This window comes from Thermobia domestica, chromosome 1 (assembly GCF_964235325.1).
Source record: "Thermobia domestica chromosome 1, izTheDome1.hap1.1, whole genome shotgun sequence".
Classification (NCBI taxonomy): domain Eukaryota; kingdom Metazoa; phylum Arthropoda; class Insecta; order Zygentoma; family Lepismatidae; genus Thermobia; species Thermobia domestica.
In genome coordinates, this window is record NC_137454.1 from 259,798,713 (window position 1) to 259,817,157 (window position 18,445).

Sequence of the window (18,445 nt, forward strand, 5' to 3'; positions counted from 1 at the left end):
AATCAAATAATACAAGAAATTCTATTCTAAAAGTACACAAATCATACTTATTTTCTGTTAAGTTGCCCACTTTTCGATGGAACCGATGGTGGCCAACATAGACAGGTTTCACTGTACTTGCATTTTTTTGTATGTCCCTGTATAAAATTTCTTCCTTTTTGCAGATTCTCAGCCAAAAAAGAAGAAATTGAATGGGACATGCAAGTATTATATACTTTCAGAACTAGCAATTGTGCCCTTGCAGAGAAATCATAACACGGAGGCAGACTTAGGCAAAGCTACTGTAAAGGGTGGTGAAAATTTTGCCTTCCTGAAGGGTTGATTTCCAGTCGGCAAAGAGCCACTTTTCGACGGCGGCAAGAGGTCGGGTGCTGCCTGTGGGAGAATCGGGAAACCGACATCGAAAAGAGGTCCTTTCGAGCAGTCGGCAAACAGCCGGAAAGGCGCATAGAATGCGCCGGCGCCGCCGCTTTAAAGTAGCCATTCCGAGCAGTCGGCAAACAGCAGAAAAGGTGAGTAGCAATGCAATGAAAATCATGGCGGATTCCCACCAGTAATGTTGTACTCGGTACATTTCTACAATTCTCAGTATGATTTAAGTGCCATATACAGGGAAAATATCTGGGAATGACTTACAAATGCTTGAAAGCGACCCAAAATAACAAGTAGGCAGCTAATAGTGCCCGTTAACACGTCTGTGGGCCTAAAGCACATTTTTCGCTATCAGGACCACTAGGAACAACACTGTTCTATGCATTCAAAATTTTATCGTTGCAAACTCTTTCTTCAGAGAAAAGAAAAAGCCGCAGCAATCCGTCGGGATACGGACTTTTCAGGCTGTCGTTTCCCCACCAACTACTTGAGAAAGGATTTTAAACGTCAATTTCAGTTTTTATTGGCGAGCATGGCCAAAAATCGGCGACTATAAACAAAAGAATAGTCATGGTTTAATTTATCAGATTTACTGTTCCACTAATTGCCTGTCAAAAAAATCTTTGTAGTTGGCACGCCCCCACCGTTTCCCATTGACAATCCGTTGGAGGGCCGAGAGCCCAAATAAGAAAATACAGAACTGTTTGATTTTTTACATAACCAAACTTGTGCATTTATTGTTCTTTGATGCAAAGAGTTTCTGCAAAATTATACTTAAAAAGTTGGGAAAAGCATTATTTTTTAAATATCTTTTCGTAATTGTTAACTTTATAATCTCGCCAGAGAACACGCACCACTGTTCGCGCGCTCTAGCGTGTAAATTGAAGGAAGGAGAAATGTGGCGAAAAGTGATTTTCTAAATTTTTTTAAAATACAAGGGTCCCACTCTCTCTGGAAAATGAGATTTAAATAAAAATTAATGAAGTAAAAATTATAAATAAAAGTATTGTAATAAAAGGTAGATGGTGGCGGAGAGATTCAAACCGGCCTACCGCTCACCGCGCTGACGTTTTCCCCCTGGAGTGCGGATTTCTGCTTGGAAATAGCGTTCTTTTGATTGTATTATAGGGGTGCAGCCTGTATACCGTCTCGCTTTATTAAGTATTTTTGCGATAATAAAACGTTGCGGGTCACTTTTTCACTCTATTATGCAACAACTATTCACAAAAAGACAAAATCAAGTTATCACCTCTAGCAGTACCCCAGAGTTCTTAATCTAAAAGTTATCCAAACTAACGTAACCTAAATTTACGGAATTACTGCTCTATCGCAGGACCAATTTGAAAATCGAAAAAAATTGCACCAAAACGTATAACAATTGGTTATATTTAGTTGGATTAGATTAAGTTACGTTCGATTACGTTAGGGGCATAAAAACTACAGTGCAAAAAACACAAATTAACCTGTGTAGTTGGCCACTAGAAAGCACGAATGCTACGTAACAGTCAGGGCAGGGGGACGTTGGTGGGCCAGCGCGGAGATATGTTCGAAGGGAGCAGGTGTGTCAGCGACGGTGGGTATACGCGTAAGCGAGGGTAGTGAAAACAAGTGGACTTTGGTAATCATACATATTTCAATATGCCTTGTTATGGTTTCATACTAGTAACGCTTCAGTTGTAAACATAAAATACAGTTTTCGTACACTGTACAGAAATACATTGCTGTTGAGTTAGAAGCCACTTAACTTTGCAATTTCAAGAAGAAAATCGTGTACTACAGTTTCTTAACTGTCGCTCGTTATTTTTTAATAAAATATGAAATGAAATCTTTGTTTTACGACCCACGCTTATGCCGGTTAGGCTAAAGGAGTCTGTGATGATGAGAAATGAATGAAATAGTGGAATGAAGAAAGTGGAAGGAAACGGGAGAACTCCGAGAAAACCCACGAGCACGGTGCTTCTCCACCACAAAACCCACATGGCGCGAGGTGGGATCGAACCAGGGACCCCAAGCACCGGAGGTGAACGCTCTACCACTGGGCCATTGCGCCCTCCTATTTTTTAATAGTTCTATATAACTCACACATGATATGTCATTCCCTTGACATATACGCACCACTTCCACACTGCCTTTCGCGCCACTATATCGTAACAAGTGAACCTCTCCGCGAAATAGCCTATCCGCCTCCACATAGAGTGAAGATTACATCGGAAACAACAACTTTATTACTTTTACTATTCCCATTACCTAACTTTCACTCATGCTTTTTTACAAACAAACAAATTCTCCAATTGACCCGGTAAATTTCCTGGGATCGAACCAGGGACCCCAAGCACCGGAGGTGAACGCTCTACCACTGAGTCACCGTGCCCTTATTTCATTGATCGACTTCTCCTGTATTAGTTTAGCACAAATTTCCTTGAATTTCATTGACACCCTTCTTGGATGTGATTTCGTTAGTGATATGGGATGTGGATAAAGATGTTGTGCATAACATTTAATCAGAACACTAACAGTGACTCGTCCCACCACAAAGTCATTATTCCTACATTATTCTACGCGGGAAAGGCTTAAGTTTGCATGGGAAAGACACATGACGTACCCGTCTCTAAACAAAGATGTTATCCACTACACCACCTTAATTGTGCTGCACAACAGCTGAGAGGCCGATACTGTGTGGTGCGTAATTTTCTTGCTCTGTGAAACCCGTTTGCAAGGTGTCATGTTTGGAAATTGTTCGGATGGAAATGGAACAGTCTCTGTAGATTTTTTCCTAATTATGCGCCATTCGATTATTAGGGCTTCATCTTGATTCTTTTTTTTTTTTTTTTTTTTTTTAAATGTTGGTTACTATGATAATCATAATATACTACCTGAAATGGGAAGAATAGGTTTATGTACAATATTTGAACCCCCTTATGATGCGTATTTGAGCAAAATGAAATAATCATACAACGAGTTCAATCCAAGTGTTAACTATGTTCAACAGTTTCCTTATTATTGCGATTCATGAAAGAAAAATTAAATATTATAACGCTTTTAGAACGGAATTTTCGAAAACGTTTGGACACGAGACAACTTATACAGTAGCTCAATGGTAGGCCGCTTACCTCTGATGCGTGGGGTCCCTGGTTCAATCCCCAATCAAGTAAGCTTGTGGTGAACATCGTGTCTGCGGGTTTTCTTGGGGAAGTCCCGTTTTCTCCTACATTCCCATTCCACCGATTATTTCATCATCATTTATTTGCTTTAATTATCCGTCTCCTTAGCTTATAGGTCATAATCTTGGGACGTTTGGCTGAAAGATTTCATTTACGAGGCAACTTTATATAGTCTTCCATCTGCCCAACGTGGGAATAAAACATATAACAATAAAACGATATACGAAAAATAAAACTCAGCAGCGAAAAGGAAATATGAAAGCGATTATAAAGCTCAGAGAAAGTTGAGTTGATTTTGAGTTTAACGTCCCTTTCAGCAGCGAGACTATATGAGACTGGACCTACTGATTAACGTGGAATCCGAACCACATGAGCTCTCGCCGGGAATCGAACCCGGATCTCCCACGCGAAAGGGCGTACGCTAACCGTTTAGCCACGAAGGAGCTCCAGCTCAGAGAAAGGTTGTCAGGCCTGAAGCATGAAGAAAAACAAGCATTCGCTTAACAGAAACTACGCCATTCCCCAAAACACCCGCCTAACAAGCAACGTACAGAACAAGGCAGGATCAGATCCGACTCAAACTTCGCCCAGAGGACACATAATAGAAAAGAAGAAAAAATGCCAAATTGGAGCTGCCCCCATCCAGAAACACCAGAGATATGCTCCGCAACATAACGTACCACGCGACAATATGATATAAGGTAAACGTCGCAAGATACCCATTTATGTCGAAAACGGAAAGAATGGGCAGCACCAGGATGATCCAAGATATTTGATATGCTATAACACTGACTTGGCAGCCATCTTGAAAACCGCGATCTTGGATATAGCGTAAGATATTGAAATGGGAAGTGCGGTGTGTCGTGGGTTCTTGCCCTATTATTCTGTTCCTCAAATATACGTTTGTTTTGCTCGAATCTTCCACACTTCGTCCCGTCCACACCATTACACATATTCGCGGTTAAATCATTGGTTTTCCTTCTGCATTTTACCGTACATTGATATATCAGACACCCCGCTTCTCATTTCAATACCTTACGCTATATCCAAGGTCGCGGTTTTCAAGGTGGCCGCCAAGTCAGTGTTGATATCATCCTGGTGCTGTCTATTCTTTTAGTTTCCGACATAAATGGGTATCTTGGGACGTTTACCTTATATCATATTGTCGCGTGGTACGTTATGTTGCAGAGCATATCTCTGTGTTTCTGGATGGGGCAGCTCCAATTTGGCATTTTTTCTTCTTTTCTATTATGTGTCCTCTGGACAAAGTTTGAGACGGATCTGATCCTGCCTTGTTCTGGACGTTGCTTGTAAGAGTACTCGGGAGTCCTCTGAGATCTGAGTATTCAGGACATTCAACAAGACCCAATCTCGATGTTATTCTTATATACTGAGAAAAAATTAAAGAGCTTTCCCCTAATGCCTTAGAAACAGAATTCTATGAAACGCTGGGACACGTCTTCCTAACTTGGGGCTAATGCAAAGTTCCTACTGACATGGAGAAATCTATTTCCCTGACTTTCATGACAGGTGTCGAATGACGTTGACATATAAATAAGAAGTAAATAATGGTGAATATTTATATATGAGAACATTTATTCTGTAGAGACAAATAGTAATCAATTGTTCATACCTGCATTCCAATCACCTCCCATTAAAATCTGAAAAAAAAAAAAAAAAAACAGATTAAAGCCAAATAGGTATTATAATATTTGGCTAAGCTGAAATCGGTGTACAATTAATGTTAGAAAAAAATGTATTTTATAGAATTTCCCGGATTTCCAGTCTTTTTTTCCTGAACTTCCCTGACCTGCACCATGTTCCCTGACTTCTCTGACCAGTACGAATCCTGTAATGAGACTGTACTTTTTACAACTTTTTCAACCACCTCCTTCCTTCCCATATCAAAGAAGTGATATGGTTAAAAACAGAACAAAAAGCTCGCGGTAGGTACTATCTATCTTTAAAAATTCATTTCAAACAATTCAACAGCTCCCCGTAATGATGAGACAGAAAACATCGATTTTACTTACAAGAGAAGGCCATAAAGTTCTTAGTCACTGTGAGAGAGATATGCTAGTAATGTAAAACTCTGCACAATGATGGTTGGCATCTCAGTAATGTGTGTGTTAATTTGTGTCCTTGCAAGTCCCGCTGAATTCATGTTACAGCTAGAAAACTACGCAGCGGCAGCATGTTGGATAAAATAAAATGCCGAGCTGTGATTAAGTTCTTTCGTCTTCAAGGAAAATTAGCACAAATAATACATGGAGATAATAATTGTGTATTATGAAGAACGTTCATTTTACGACACAGTGAAACGCTGTAACAGAATTCAAACGAAGTCGCAAACTCTACAGGATTATCCAAGAGAAGGTCGTCTACACCCCAACGGCTACAGACCCAAGCGTGGTGATAAAACTTGAGCACCTAGTGCTTGAAGATAGACACGTGATCATGAATTGTTTAGCTAGGTAGGTGAACATCTGTAAGAACTGTGCTCACACCACATTGGACGACACTCCGCATATGAACGAAGTGGCAGCAAAGTGGGTTACCCGACTAAAAACAGCAACATTAGCAACATGCACAAAGCATTTTGGATCTATACCACAAGGGCAAGGATGTTTTTGGATACAGATCAGTGGCTGTGGATGAATGCTGGGCATAGCTGTATTTGAACCTGAAACCAAAGAAATGAGTAAAACAGAAAAGATATCTCGTCTCTCTACTCCAAAAAAAGAATAAAGTGCAGCAGCCATCCAACAAGGCTATGTTGTCCGAGTTTTGAGACCATAAAGAAGTAATCTTGCCTATTTACAAGGGTCTGCGATCACAAGAACCCACTGAGAAGTTACGGATGCTATGAAAACAGAGACGGGATTTGCTCTTGAAAGATATGTTGCTCCTAGCGGACAATGCACCGGCACTTCGAGCAGTAGAAACACTCACTTTTGTGCATCAATATGCCCACAACCTTTGCTCCACCGACCTTATCCTCCTAAGACCTGATGGTCGATATATTAACCACTAGAATTTCACGTCTGAAGGGTTTGAGGTATAAAATAGCGATGTAAGTGACATAGTACACATACTAGTAGAAAGATATATCAATGTTGATGTACTACGTTACTCATATTGCTATTACATACATCAGTTCTTTCAAACGGGAAATTCTAGTGGTGGATATAAAGACCATCATGTCTCAGGAGGATACTTACCCGATCTGGCTCAGTCCAATTACTTCCTCTTTCCAAAGAAACAATTGTGGGATAAGCGCTTTGCTGATGATGTCATTAATGCAATGTGAGCTTGGTTTACCTCCGACTCTGCAGATCGTATTAGGGGGACTGCTCCCTAGATATGAGAAATGTACGATAATAAAAAGTAAATATGTAGAGAAGGATGTTTCTGTAGACCAAATTACAGATTCCTACTACTGTAAGGGTAACAGCCTTCTAGCCTCCCCCTGTTTACATGAAAAGTTCTATAATCTAATAATTTAAAATTTTATGTGGAAGACAGTACATTTTCGAAAATGAAAATTTGTCGAACGGAGTCTAAATTTGCCAAATAGGTCCTCACTTCTCACAGCTGGAGAGAGTACGTCGCACATCCTGCAGTAAACGCTCTGAGCGCAGAAGATACAAATTTGTATCATAACTGTAATTTCTGCTAATGAAAAGGGGGATAATGAAGTTAAAAAAAGAAAGAAAATTGTCTACATTCATACAACATCATAAAGTGTGTTACAAAATCGCAAATGACTTGTAATACTTCTCTTTATAACTTGTAATACTTTTGGAAACTGATAAGGGTATCCAAAATTCTTCAAGAACAATAGATCTCTATAGTGTGTTCTTACTCCTGGGGAGGTTATGTTGGTTAGTGGTGGTTAATTAACATTATTTTAAGTCTCAACAGATATTTAAGAATCAAGAAAATAGACTGTTTAGCTTCACTGTATTATACAACAAACTTCATAAAGCAATTTATTTCACACTTAACAGTTTTCATATATCAACAGAACATTTGCATGAAGATATAGATCATCATTTGAATCTAAATCCACAATTTTAGATTCTACAAATCAACTGATATCTTTAAGGAACTACATAATTTTCTTTCAATGCTCGATAAGCACATGTATAAAAAGTATCCCAAAAATATTGTCTCTGAAACAATGTATCACTAGTAACAGGTTTGGCAAAGAATATCACGAAATACTTCTTCTATACAGGATAGCTTTGTATCTTCAAACATATTTTCTCAAACTCAAAATAACAAGTATTTAAAAATTCTTTTACTGAATTACATGAATTTAGTTTCAAAAAGCATCAATAAACAAGTTACAGCCCTGTATATCACTATAATTTTAGAATAGCCTCTTCTCTCGTAAAATAAAAGCCTTTGAAACTAGTGAGTAAATCATGTGCCTTTTATCAGTAACACTGTTGAATAAATCGTCTAGCTTTGGAATCTATGACTCTACACAATTTGTGGCCTATATCTCAACAAACTGACTACTCGTTCTTAACTGAACAGATTTATCACTACCAAGTACTTCCTACCCACATTTTGCTGAGAGAAAAGAAACTAGATTGACCAAGTACCAGGCAACAATTGTTTGGAGAAAAAATACAATAAAATAAAATTAAAAAAATGTTTCAATGCAAGCATGTGTTATTTAATGATAAATTACCAAGCACTAAGCACCTGCTTTTATCTGCAAATGACAAAAGGAAGCAGGGACGGATCCTAAGACATATGTACATGTTGAAAAGAAATATTAAATTAAAGAAAAGACAGTACCAGAAATAGTTTCTTTGATATGGATATGTTTCATTGTTGGTAAGTAAGTATGGTTTGTAAGTAAACATACATTAAAAACGAAAATAAAAGACAATACAACAAAATAAAGATTAAAAAATGCTTTCACAATTATTCATCTCTTACAGTGTTAAGTTTTTTCTTCTAAATAAACTCAACTTTTATATTTTTACAAAATGTTCTCAGCTTTTCAAGCTCCTTTTTGCCTCAAATAAGTCTTACAATTTTATGTCACAGCATTTTGTTTCCATAAAGGATAACAATAAAAAGATTGCTTGGAGCACACAATTGAATAGCAACAACATAGATTACAAACAAAAAATTCATACAAACTTAGGAGGTATTATCCTTAAATTGGTCCTGACAAATTAAGTGTAAAATAATAATAATAATAATAAAAAGTATTACGAAGAACAAAAGATATATTGTCATGTTTCACTATGATTTGGGCTTTTGGTATCTTTCGCACAAATATTAACATTTGATAAATTATTATATGTTACAGCATTAATTTATTAACAATGATCTTCGTTTTACCGTTGTAGGGAAGGAGAACTCCTTTATTTATTCTTACATTTTATACAATCACTGTCTTTTCATTTATATTATATACAATATCAACAATAACATAAAGTACAACATGAATATTACACTAGGGAAAATCCCTGTGTACACTGTATGGCTTGCAGAAGTTTATACCGAAGTCTTTCTTTAGTTTTGTATCTAGGCAAATCCAGCAAGTTGAAACAAGTATGCGCTACTGGCAAATATTTCTCATCATTAGTTGGTTGAATATATATCTGAAAATATATAGCAAACAGTTAACACTTCCATTACATGTTGAGGTGTTTTCCTATTACTTTTTAACATTTCTACCTTTTAAATTTTCAAAAGCAACAACACAACTCATAATATCGGGGAAAGAAACACCAAAGTTCACTTTACCTGAAAACTGTATTTTGAAGTTTGATAACCCGCCAAGCTTGCAGTATGATATACTCTAAAGAGATTTCGTATGTTGTAAATTTGAATATTTGACGCTGGAATCAGGAATAGTCACACAGTAATCGCATTCTTACTAACCAGTATAATTACGTGTTTGGTCCATAACTGTTGGACTTAGGTCTCTCTTCCAACAATAGTTCCTCCTTTCCATGGCTCTGGAGAGGACTATTAATGTTACTTTACTCCATCATATTTACTTTACTTACATTTACAACTAGCCTGTTTTAATTTTGATCTTTTCGAGCCAAAGAGAATTAGGTCATTTTCCACGCAGCTAATCACGCAAGTGCGAGCTTAAATCTGTTGCATAATTAGGTGAAATTGCAACGATTTTGCTGCTCCTAAATACAGGCGTTCCCGTCATATACTTCCGCAAGATGCATTTACGTCACGCTTATCCGGTGGTAGGAAAAGCTCGACCTTAAACATTACGTTACATAATTTACAGTTTCGAAATGACTTTGGTCGCTCTTTCCTCGAGCTACTTAATTCGTCTTCTACACTTATTTCTTTAATCAAAAGAAGTTACTTTAAATACTGGACTAAATATACATTAACATGTAGTTTTAATTGTTAGGTCAAAGAAACACGTCAACCGAAAACATCGATTATGTAGCATACCGTACAACCCGTTACAATCCATTATACGTCCAAACATCCGCTAAAATGTTCACTTTTTGTCAACTTGCAATTAGTACCTCTTTGATAAAATTAAGAGTCGCGATGGTGTAATCCAGTGACGGTCATTTTTTTTTTTTTTTTTTTTTTTAGAAGAAAGAAAAAAGAGAAACTTTAGATGCGCAAATACAATTTATTCAAAATAACAGTGGTAAAATAACAATAATAACTTTGAAGTTTCTTATAATCTTGTTCTCTGGATGCACTGATTCTCAGATGTGAAGTTAAATGATCATCTGTCAGTCTGTTTACAACACAACTCTTTCGAAGTAGCCCTGTTCTTCTTTTCATTTGTCAGATTAGGAATCATGAGGGCAGGATAAGTTCTTTAAAGGGGCTGAATCTGTCCTGCGCGCCGTAGCTTACTCATCCCTAGTTTAATCAGAAGATGGACATGAGTTGACACCCTGGAAGTTTGCTGTTCCGTGAGTGTATAGAATAACCATGAAGATTTACTGCATTAGATTGTCACTTCTGATGAAAAATGGATCTACTATGACAATTGTAAATGGTCAGGACAGTGATTCAATGTAATGGAACTTCAGGATGGTTTCAATCCCCACTCCCCTTCCATTCACCCGCCAAAGGTATTGTTGTTGGTATGATGACATCTTTATTTCTTAGTCAATGGTAAATGACCATTAAGGACCGTTATAATGCTGAACTCCTCTAAATGCACCGCAAGCTTGTTCGCAAGCAAGCAAGCAATGGTTAACTAACACAGTATTCTCATACCAGATGACAATGCACGTCCACATGCCACTCAAAGAATGGTGCAGATTCTCTGAGTTACAGTATGAAATCCTCCTCATCAACAGTATTCGCCTGGTGTCTGTCCCAATGACTATCATCACCTCTTCTGGCGTCTCGATGACTTCTTAACAAGGAAGAACTTCCAGAATGACTAGTTGGTGAACTTTTTTTTTTAAATTTTTTTTGACAGAATCCGATAGTTGACTAAGCGATGAAAGAAATTAATAGAATTAAAAGTGTGGTTGCAGCCAGAGTTTGTTTTGACTAACCACATATTGTAGTTTTCATTCTTTTGGCCTTCGAAAATGTTTGCGGTAGATGGACATTTCAATCGCATTACAATATATAGATGATAAAGCAGGTATCATCGCCGATTTCTGAGACTTTTTTTTTTTAAAAAAAAAAACGCATGGAAATCAAAATTACTTACCGGAAGTCAATTAAAATATTAAAGTAGGAAGGAAAGAGGACTAATATTAATATGATCCTAACAGTGATATTTCCCACTTATATTCTTTCTCTCTGATATTTCCTTAAAAAAATCCCATAATCAGTGAAAGCGCTTCGAACACAGTTTTCCTTTATAATGACCGTTCACCGTATCTTTAGTATATCAACGAAATCATAATCTATAACATAGTGAATTAATATGACTTATCGGAAAAATATTTTCGCCACCTGGAACACAAAGAAGTCAAATTACGGTAGATTAAAAAGACAGGAGAATCCTTACCTATTGAGTAACTATATTACCAAAGTTCACTTGTCATTGTTGTTTTGTTGATTGTTAATTATTTTAGTTTATATCTGGAAGTTTGTTAAATACATTAAATGTTTCAAATTCAAAGTCTTACCTTGATAGACTTCATGCCCAATATTGGAATTCGATCGCTGCCCGTAAGATAAAGAAGGAATTTCTTTTTTTGTTCCAATGTTAATTCCCGAAAAACTTCCCAGAACATCCTTATTGTAGGATCATTTTCTGTGTATCCATTCTTGTACTCCGCATTTCTTTCCAGCTCATCCCAATCATAATTTTCATTACCTTCAATGGATAAAAATTAGAGAAAATATCTTTAGAGTAAAATAATAATAGTTGAACAAACGATGATAATATGCTTCTGTGAACAACTGCAAATTAAGGAACGAGACTTTACAAGCATATTGAAATCTTACGAGAAAACAGCGAACCAAAACATCATTGACTCCACCGAGTCAACCAGTCTCTGCATTAATTTTTCATTAGGTCTGACAATATACTTTGGTACTTTGATGTTTGTAATTTTTTATATATTTTTTGTTTGTAATTTTTCAATATGTACCTATAACAGCACTTTCCCCTCCCCCCAAACACACATCCTGGCTACGCTACTGGATAAAATAGAACTTAAAAATACAATGAGATAAGTTACATAAACTCTTATCTTCTAGGAGCTGCTTTAGCAACAAAATCAAGAAAAACTTTATTGATTAAGAAGTTAGCCAAACTGGAGACGTATTTCTCACGTCTGTCACTAATCTCTGCATATTCTGCCCTTTATTTATTAAGAACATCATTTACTATTCCAAGATTGAAAGACTTGGCTAAACTAATCGCTGAATCGTCCATAAAAGCAGGCGCTTGCCTTAAAGCTTTACCTTCGCTCCCTCTAGGTCTTCATCTCAGTAATGAGAGGTTTCGAATACCAGTTGCGTTACGGTTGGGAGCAAATATTTGTGAACCCCATAAATGCCTAGCATGTAAGACTCCAGTACATAAAAAAGGATTGCATGACTCTTTTGCACAAAAGGTACAAGTAGACATTCCCGACACTCAAGTGTCAATGACTTTATTATGAGAGCACTCATTTCAGCTGATATACCGGGAATAAGGTAACCAAATGATGTAGTAGAACAGATGGTAAAAAATCAGATGGTATTACCTTGATACCTTGGAAGAGACAAATCATTAACTTGGGATTTTACATGCATGGACACTTTCGCACCTTCCAACCTTCCTTTCTTTTCACTTCAAGCGGGCAAAGTAGCCAGTCGAAAAGCAGCACAACAAAAAAAAAAAAAAAAAAAAAAAAAAAAAAAAAAAATACAGAAATCTAACGGGGAAGTACCAATCTATAAACCTGCCATTGAATCCAGACGATCGTGGGGCAAACAGTCCTAAACTTTATACAGAAATACACATTTATCCGGTGATGATAGAGCAAGCACCTTCCTAATTTAAAGAATACATATGGCAGTACAAAGTGGTAATGTAGCCTCCATATTAGGAACCACACTATATAAAGAACTGGATGAGATTTTCCTGCTTTAAAACATCTTCCGTCGACTGTGTAACTTAATTATTCTCTTATCTATGGGACAGCCGCTTCTTGCAAAATGGATAATCCAGCTATTTTGTCCAAATAATAGATTCCTTGAATGCACAGGATCCCAAAGACAATGCACAAATTTTCCCAACGAGGTGAGGAGAGTGCAAAGAAGATGACCCTTGCTGGTCATTGAAGCGAGGAAGATAAATATTTTCTAATCCTGTGTGAGATACTGACGGAGTTACATACGGAAACCTAAAGTGTGTGTGGTGTGCAGCAAAGAAAACCCAAAACTTTCAATCCTTCATGGAGGAAAATGTTTACAATAAGAATAATTTCATTTTGGGTTCATGAATTTGTTGGAGGAACAATTATAAAAATATATATTGTTTTTCCTGTATAATTTCAAAAGAAAATAAGTCAAGAATGCCTCGAATACACAATGAAAGACATAAATGATCATAAATGGTTACATAAATGGTCAAATATTCCACAATTCGGGCTACTCAAGGAAACAGAAATTCAAGGGGCAAAATATCCTGGTAATACAATCTTCTACCGGTGCAAATACTTCGGGTAAGTCCAAAAAAGCACTATAATCATATAACAATTCTACGTTAAAAGAGGAATCAGTAGGAGTGCACGCAGTCATTTAATAATGTTATGTGCGGCTCGGATCAAAGAACGAATTGGATTCGAAAAACAATGAAACTGCAAGTTTAAAAGCTTTCTAAACATTAAACATTAGTTTCAACACAAGCAATGGTTAGAATTTTAGACGTATAAACTCAGATTGAACGAAATACATGTGTATCAGTTTAAATTAAAAAAAAAAAAAATAAATAAATACATAAATTACGTAAGTCTGTGCACAAAATAAACCAGCAATTCACGGAAAAGGAGGGAAAAGATCAACATAATTACCATATATGAGTTACTAGAACTATTTGCCAAATTGGATCAATATTTTTTTATTTTATGTTTACCCAAAATAGTAAAGAACACATATTACCACAATTTATACAAATTTAACCAGCCATAGATAAATGAAAACTGGATCTGTTCACTTTGGGTACGGGGTAAATTAACATAAGATGCTTATAAAATTAATAATTTACACTTACAAAAAATTTAACCTGCCTGTAGCTAATTCTCACCTTAGAAGCCACCATAGACCCTCTACCTAACACACGACCCTGAATATAACTACGGCATTAGTAAAATATAAGCTTATCATAATCACTAAGGAGGATTTTCTCCCTCATTAAAATGAAAACATTAATATAACGTTTCTGTTTGTGCACTCTGCGCTAAATCATCATCATCATAGGTATGATGATGATTTAGCGCAAAGGGCACAAACAGAAACGTTATATTAATGTTTTCATTTTAATGAGGGAGAAAATCCTCCTTAGTGATTATGATAAGCTTATATTTTACTAAACGGTAAGGAAACGGATAATTAATAAAAGTGAATGATGCTGAAAAAATTGGTGAAATGATACTCTGAGAGAAAAACGAAAGAACAGAGAAATCCCACTATCTATCTCACATGACCTATGATCAAATCTCTTTACAAGATGAACGCTCTACCACTGGGTTATCGTGTCCTGATTTGCCCCAAAATGGTGTTAAATTAATAATATGCATTTCCTGTTAACACAAATATTAACTAATATATATACATACAAACTCAAGAGGATATTATAGAATACTTAAAAGCAAATTTCACAGAAATGAATCTATACATGTGGAACATGTGCCACAAGTGAGATATAAAATTTTACAGGACCATAAACTTCCAGTTAAGTGAGTTCCACATCCCTTGTTAATACCTTTACAATCCAATATTTACGAGGAATAATAGCTTCACCAAAATATGAAAGTAGTAGTTCGTTTGAATGACTAACTAAAGATGCTTCTGTGAGAACAACTATCACATAATTTCATTTTATTTTCATTTTCATTTTTAGATTACTTCCATAGGGAATTATATTTTTCCTTGTATCATTAGTTTGTTCAAGGTCAAATTCTGAAGACTGATGTTAACCGGTATTTCTCAGAAACTGTTTCACAGATTTAAGTCAAAATGACGAGATGAAATGATCTCATTAGGTAGCCTGCCAAATATGGTTGGAAATGAGTAGGGCCAGTAGCTACATTTCGTTAGGTTCAGTCCTGACCAAAAATGCAAATCGAAAATGTAATAATAATCTGAAAATAAAATGAAAATACACTCTGACAAGAAGCCACATAAAAAGTAATGGGAGACTTTCGATCATTCATCAAACGAACACATCCTGGAAGTTTCTATTATTTTTCTAGACGTGTCTCAAACTATACGAAATGGACATTTTTTTCTCACTTTTGGATATATATATTCTTTCTTGAATATTAAATGTTTACTATTCTATAATATTATCATTTAGTGTAAGTATTAATTTAGGTATAAGCTTAAGCAGACGACTGGAAAGAACTGATGGAAATACAATATGGGGTAAAAAGGGAGGAACTTAAACCCACAGAAACAATTTTGACAGCTTCAAGTACACATGGCTTATAACGAAACTTAATGATTCTTCGCTACTATTGGTTGAGCCTCTCGGTTTTCATATACAGAAAAATTGACACTTTAAATATAACCATTTTAGACAAGAATTCTACAGGGTGAGCACAGAAACAATCCCAGGTTTCAAATTAGTGTAAATTTAATATGCGAAGGAATATTTTGCTGAAATTTTGAACAGTGATAAATAAACTCAAAAAGTTTTTGTAGCAATAATTGAAATCACAAACACTCGATGTGCGCGCCACCTGTAACGCGGGAAATATCGCGGCGGTAATCTAGCTCCAATCACACGTTGTGAAGCATATCCGGTGTGATGGAGTTGACAGCATCACTGATGCGTTCTTGGAGATCGTTCAGAGTTGCGGATAATGGAGGTGCATACACTTTGTCCTTCACAAATCCCCACAGAAAGAAGTCACAAACAGTGAGGTCAGGTGATCTGGGAGGCCACTTGCAAAGAACTTGATCATTGACTCCAGAGCGCCCTATCTATCGGTTTGGGAGGTTCTCGTTTAGAAACCTGCGTACAGCACGATGCCAGTGTGGCGGCGCTCCATCTCTGCATTACTAAGTTGCGGAATCAACCAGTTACGTAGGAATGCTGAGTAACTTTCACCTGTAATTGTTTGTTCCTGAAAGAAGAACGGACCGTGCACCCGACGCTCTGATACTGCACAAAAAACATTGATTTTCGGTGAGTCACGTTCCACATTTACAGTTGCATGAGGATTCTGGGTTCCCCATATCCTTATATTGTATCTATTCACCTTTCCACTTAAGTGAAATGTCGCCTCATCGCTGAAAATGATCTTCGTCAGAAAGTTTTCGTCGTCCTCCATGAAATTTTGCATAGTCTCACAGAACTCACGGCGCTTTACCTTGTCTTGTGAGAATAACTTCTGAACCAACTGCAGTCGGTACGGGTAACACCGCAAACGCTTGCGTAAGATCTTGCTGATTGTTGTTTGTGGCATCTGCAACTCTCTGCTAGCTTTACGTGTAGACTTCTGTGGGCTGTGTACGAAGGATGCTCTTACGCGCTCCACAGTTTCCTCGGAGACTGGACGTTGCCCTGAATGTCCTTTTCTTTGATCACAAATGCACCCCGTCTCAATAAACGTTCTATGCCACTTCACAATGGATTTGTGTGTGGGTGGATCAGCATTAAATTGTCGTTTGAAATCACGCTGCACTCTCACAAAACTATTTGTTTTTGCAAATTGTAAAACGCACCAGCTTCGTTGCTGTGGGGTGAACGCCATTTTCGATGTTACTGCCCTCTAGCTGCCATGGTCAGAACTAGGATTCTGAAAAGATAGATGGGAAAATACTTTGAGTTTACTGAGCTCTGTGCAAAATTTCATGTAAATATTCAATTAAATGTTAATTATATGGCACTTTAAAATCAGGTGCTGTTTCTGTGCCCACGCTGTATTTTCTTTCTCAGACCTATCATGGTACTGAGAAATTAATTTTCAATCTTGAAATTATTATGACTCAGTAACGAACAGAAGTTGATAGATCAACTAAAAAGATCTATCCTCCTCCTCCATTATTATTATTATTATTATTATTATTATTATTATTGACTGATTTTCTGAAATTTGCCAGCACTGCTGATCTTGTGCATGAATATAATATGTGCAAAAATATTAAAAATGTTGGGCACATAGAAAAGTACAGAACGTTATTTCAATTCATAAGACAAAGCTTTTGTGTCGCTGAAAAAAAAAATCAAGTGGTTTGAATGAATTTAGTGTCTTACCTACAACGACAGCCATGAGCTCATGTGAGTGAAAAAGTTCTAGAACTCGTCCGCCACAGACTTTATGAAAACCCTGATGGAATGCTTGAAAATGGATTTCCACTGATTTGTTTAGCACGAAGTCCACGTAAAGATCTACAAATTCTTTCCTGCAGACAGAACAGTAAATAAAATAAGAAATTTTCAGATACTATCCAGTATAATTACAATCACAATTTAATATTATCCATTTTAACTTACTAAGACTAAGTCACTGTTTTTAAGTTGCTATACATCATACTGAATTATGGTCAAAAATTCCATAACTATGAATTTTATTGAGAATCTCACATTCTACTTTCATGAAATAAAATAAAACTGGATGTTACAGAAAATGATATTAAGAATCGTACTGATAAAAATCACAATGTGTAAGGATATATAAATGAAATAGGGATGTTATCTTTTTTTCAGACCAACACTCAATATAAAATTTATTTTTGGTCTGTACTATCTAGATATACTTAATTAGTCATAACCATAACAGCAAATTTAATGTAAATAAGAAAATTTTAATAATGTTAAGACACAAGTTTACACTAGTAGCGCTAGTAGTTCTTCAAATGGAAATGAAGATTATATTTCACTACGTATCTATTTATGTTCTAGATACTTTCAACTACTAGCTGTTTTGGAAACAAACATTGTCCAAAATACTGTATCGATGAACTCTTTAGGAATTAATATACACGACAGGAAAAATTAATGAATTTGAAAAAGTCGTGATGCAGCCGAATTTCGACGATTAATTTAATAGTAAGTTAAAATACGAGGTACAGAAGATTAATCGAGTTCTATGATTGAAATTAAATGATTTCCAATTAAACACCCAGACTAAGGTTCAGAAGTAGATATTCAGTCTATCTTCACTGAGATTTCCTCTTGTTTTTTCGTCTTACATCAACTGAACAAAAGGATATAACTTAAGGAACTGGACTGACACATAATTACAAATATTAACTTG

The 18,445-nt window shown here is 36.3% G+C and overlaps 1 protein-coding gene across 3 annotated transcripts in view; it reads right to left on the minus strand.

The window, feature by feature from the left end:
• Nucleotides 1–7,477: 7,477 nt before the first annotated feature.
• Nucleotides 7,478–18,445, minus strand: part of Herc4 (HECT and RLD domain containing E3 ubiquitin ligase 4) — a 171,408-nt gene continuing 160,440 nt past the window's right edge. For all 3 annotated transcript variants that reach the window (XM_081726048.1, XM_081726055.1, XM_081726061.1), the window contains exons 21-23: nucleotides 17,443–17,591; nucleotides 11,654–11,844; nucleotides 7,478–9,163 (exon numbers count right to left, since the gene is read on the minus strand). In XM_081726048.1, the coding sequence (XP_081582174.1) occupies nucleotides 9,011–9,163; nucleotides 11,654–11,844; nucleotides 17,443–17,591 (493 nt within the window). In that variant the 3' untranslated portion in view covers nucleotides 7,478–9,010. The remainder of the gene's footprint in view (nucleotides 9,164–11,653; nucleotides 11,845–17,442; nucleotides 17,592–18,445) is intronic.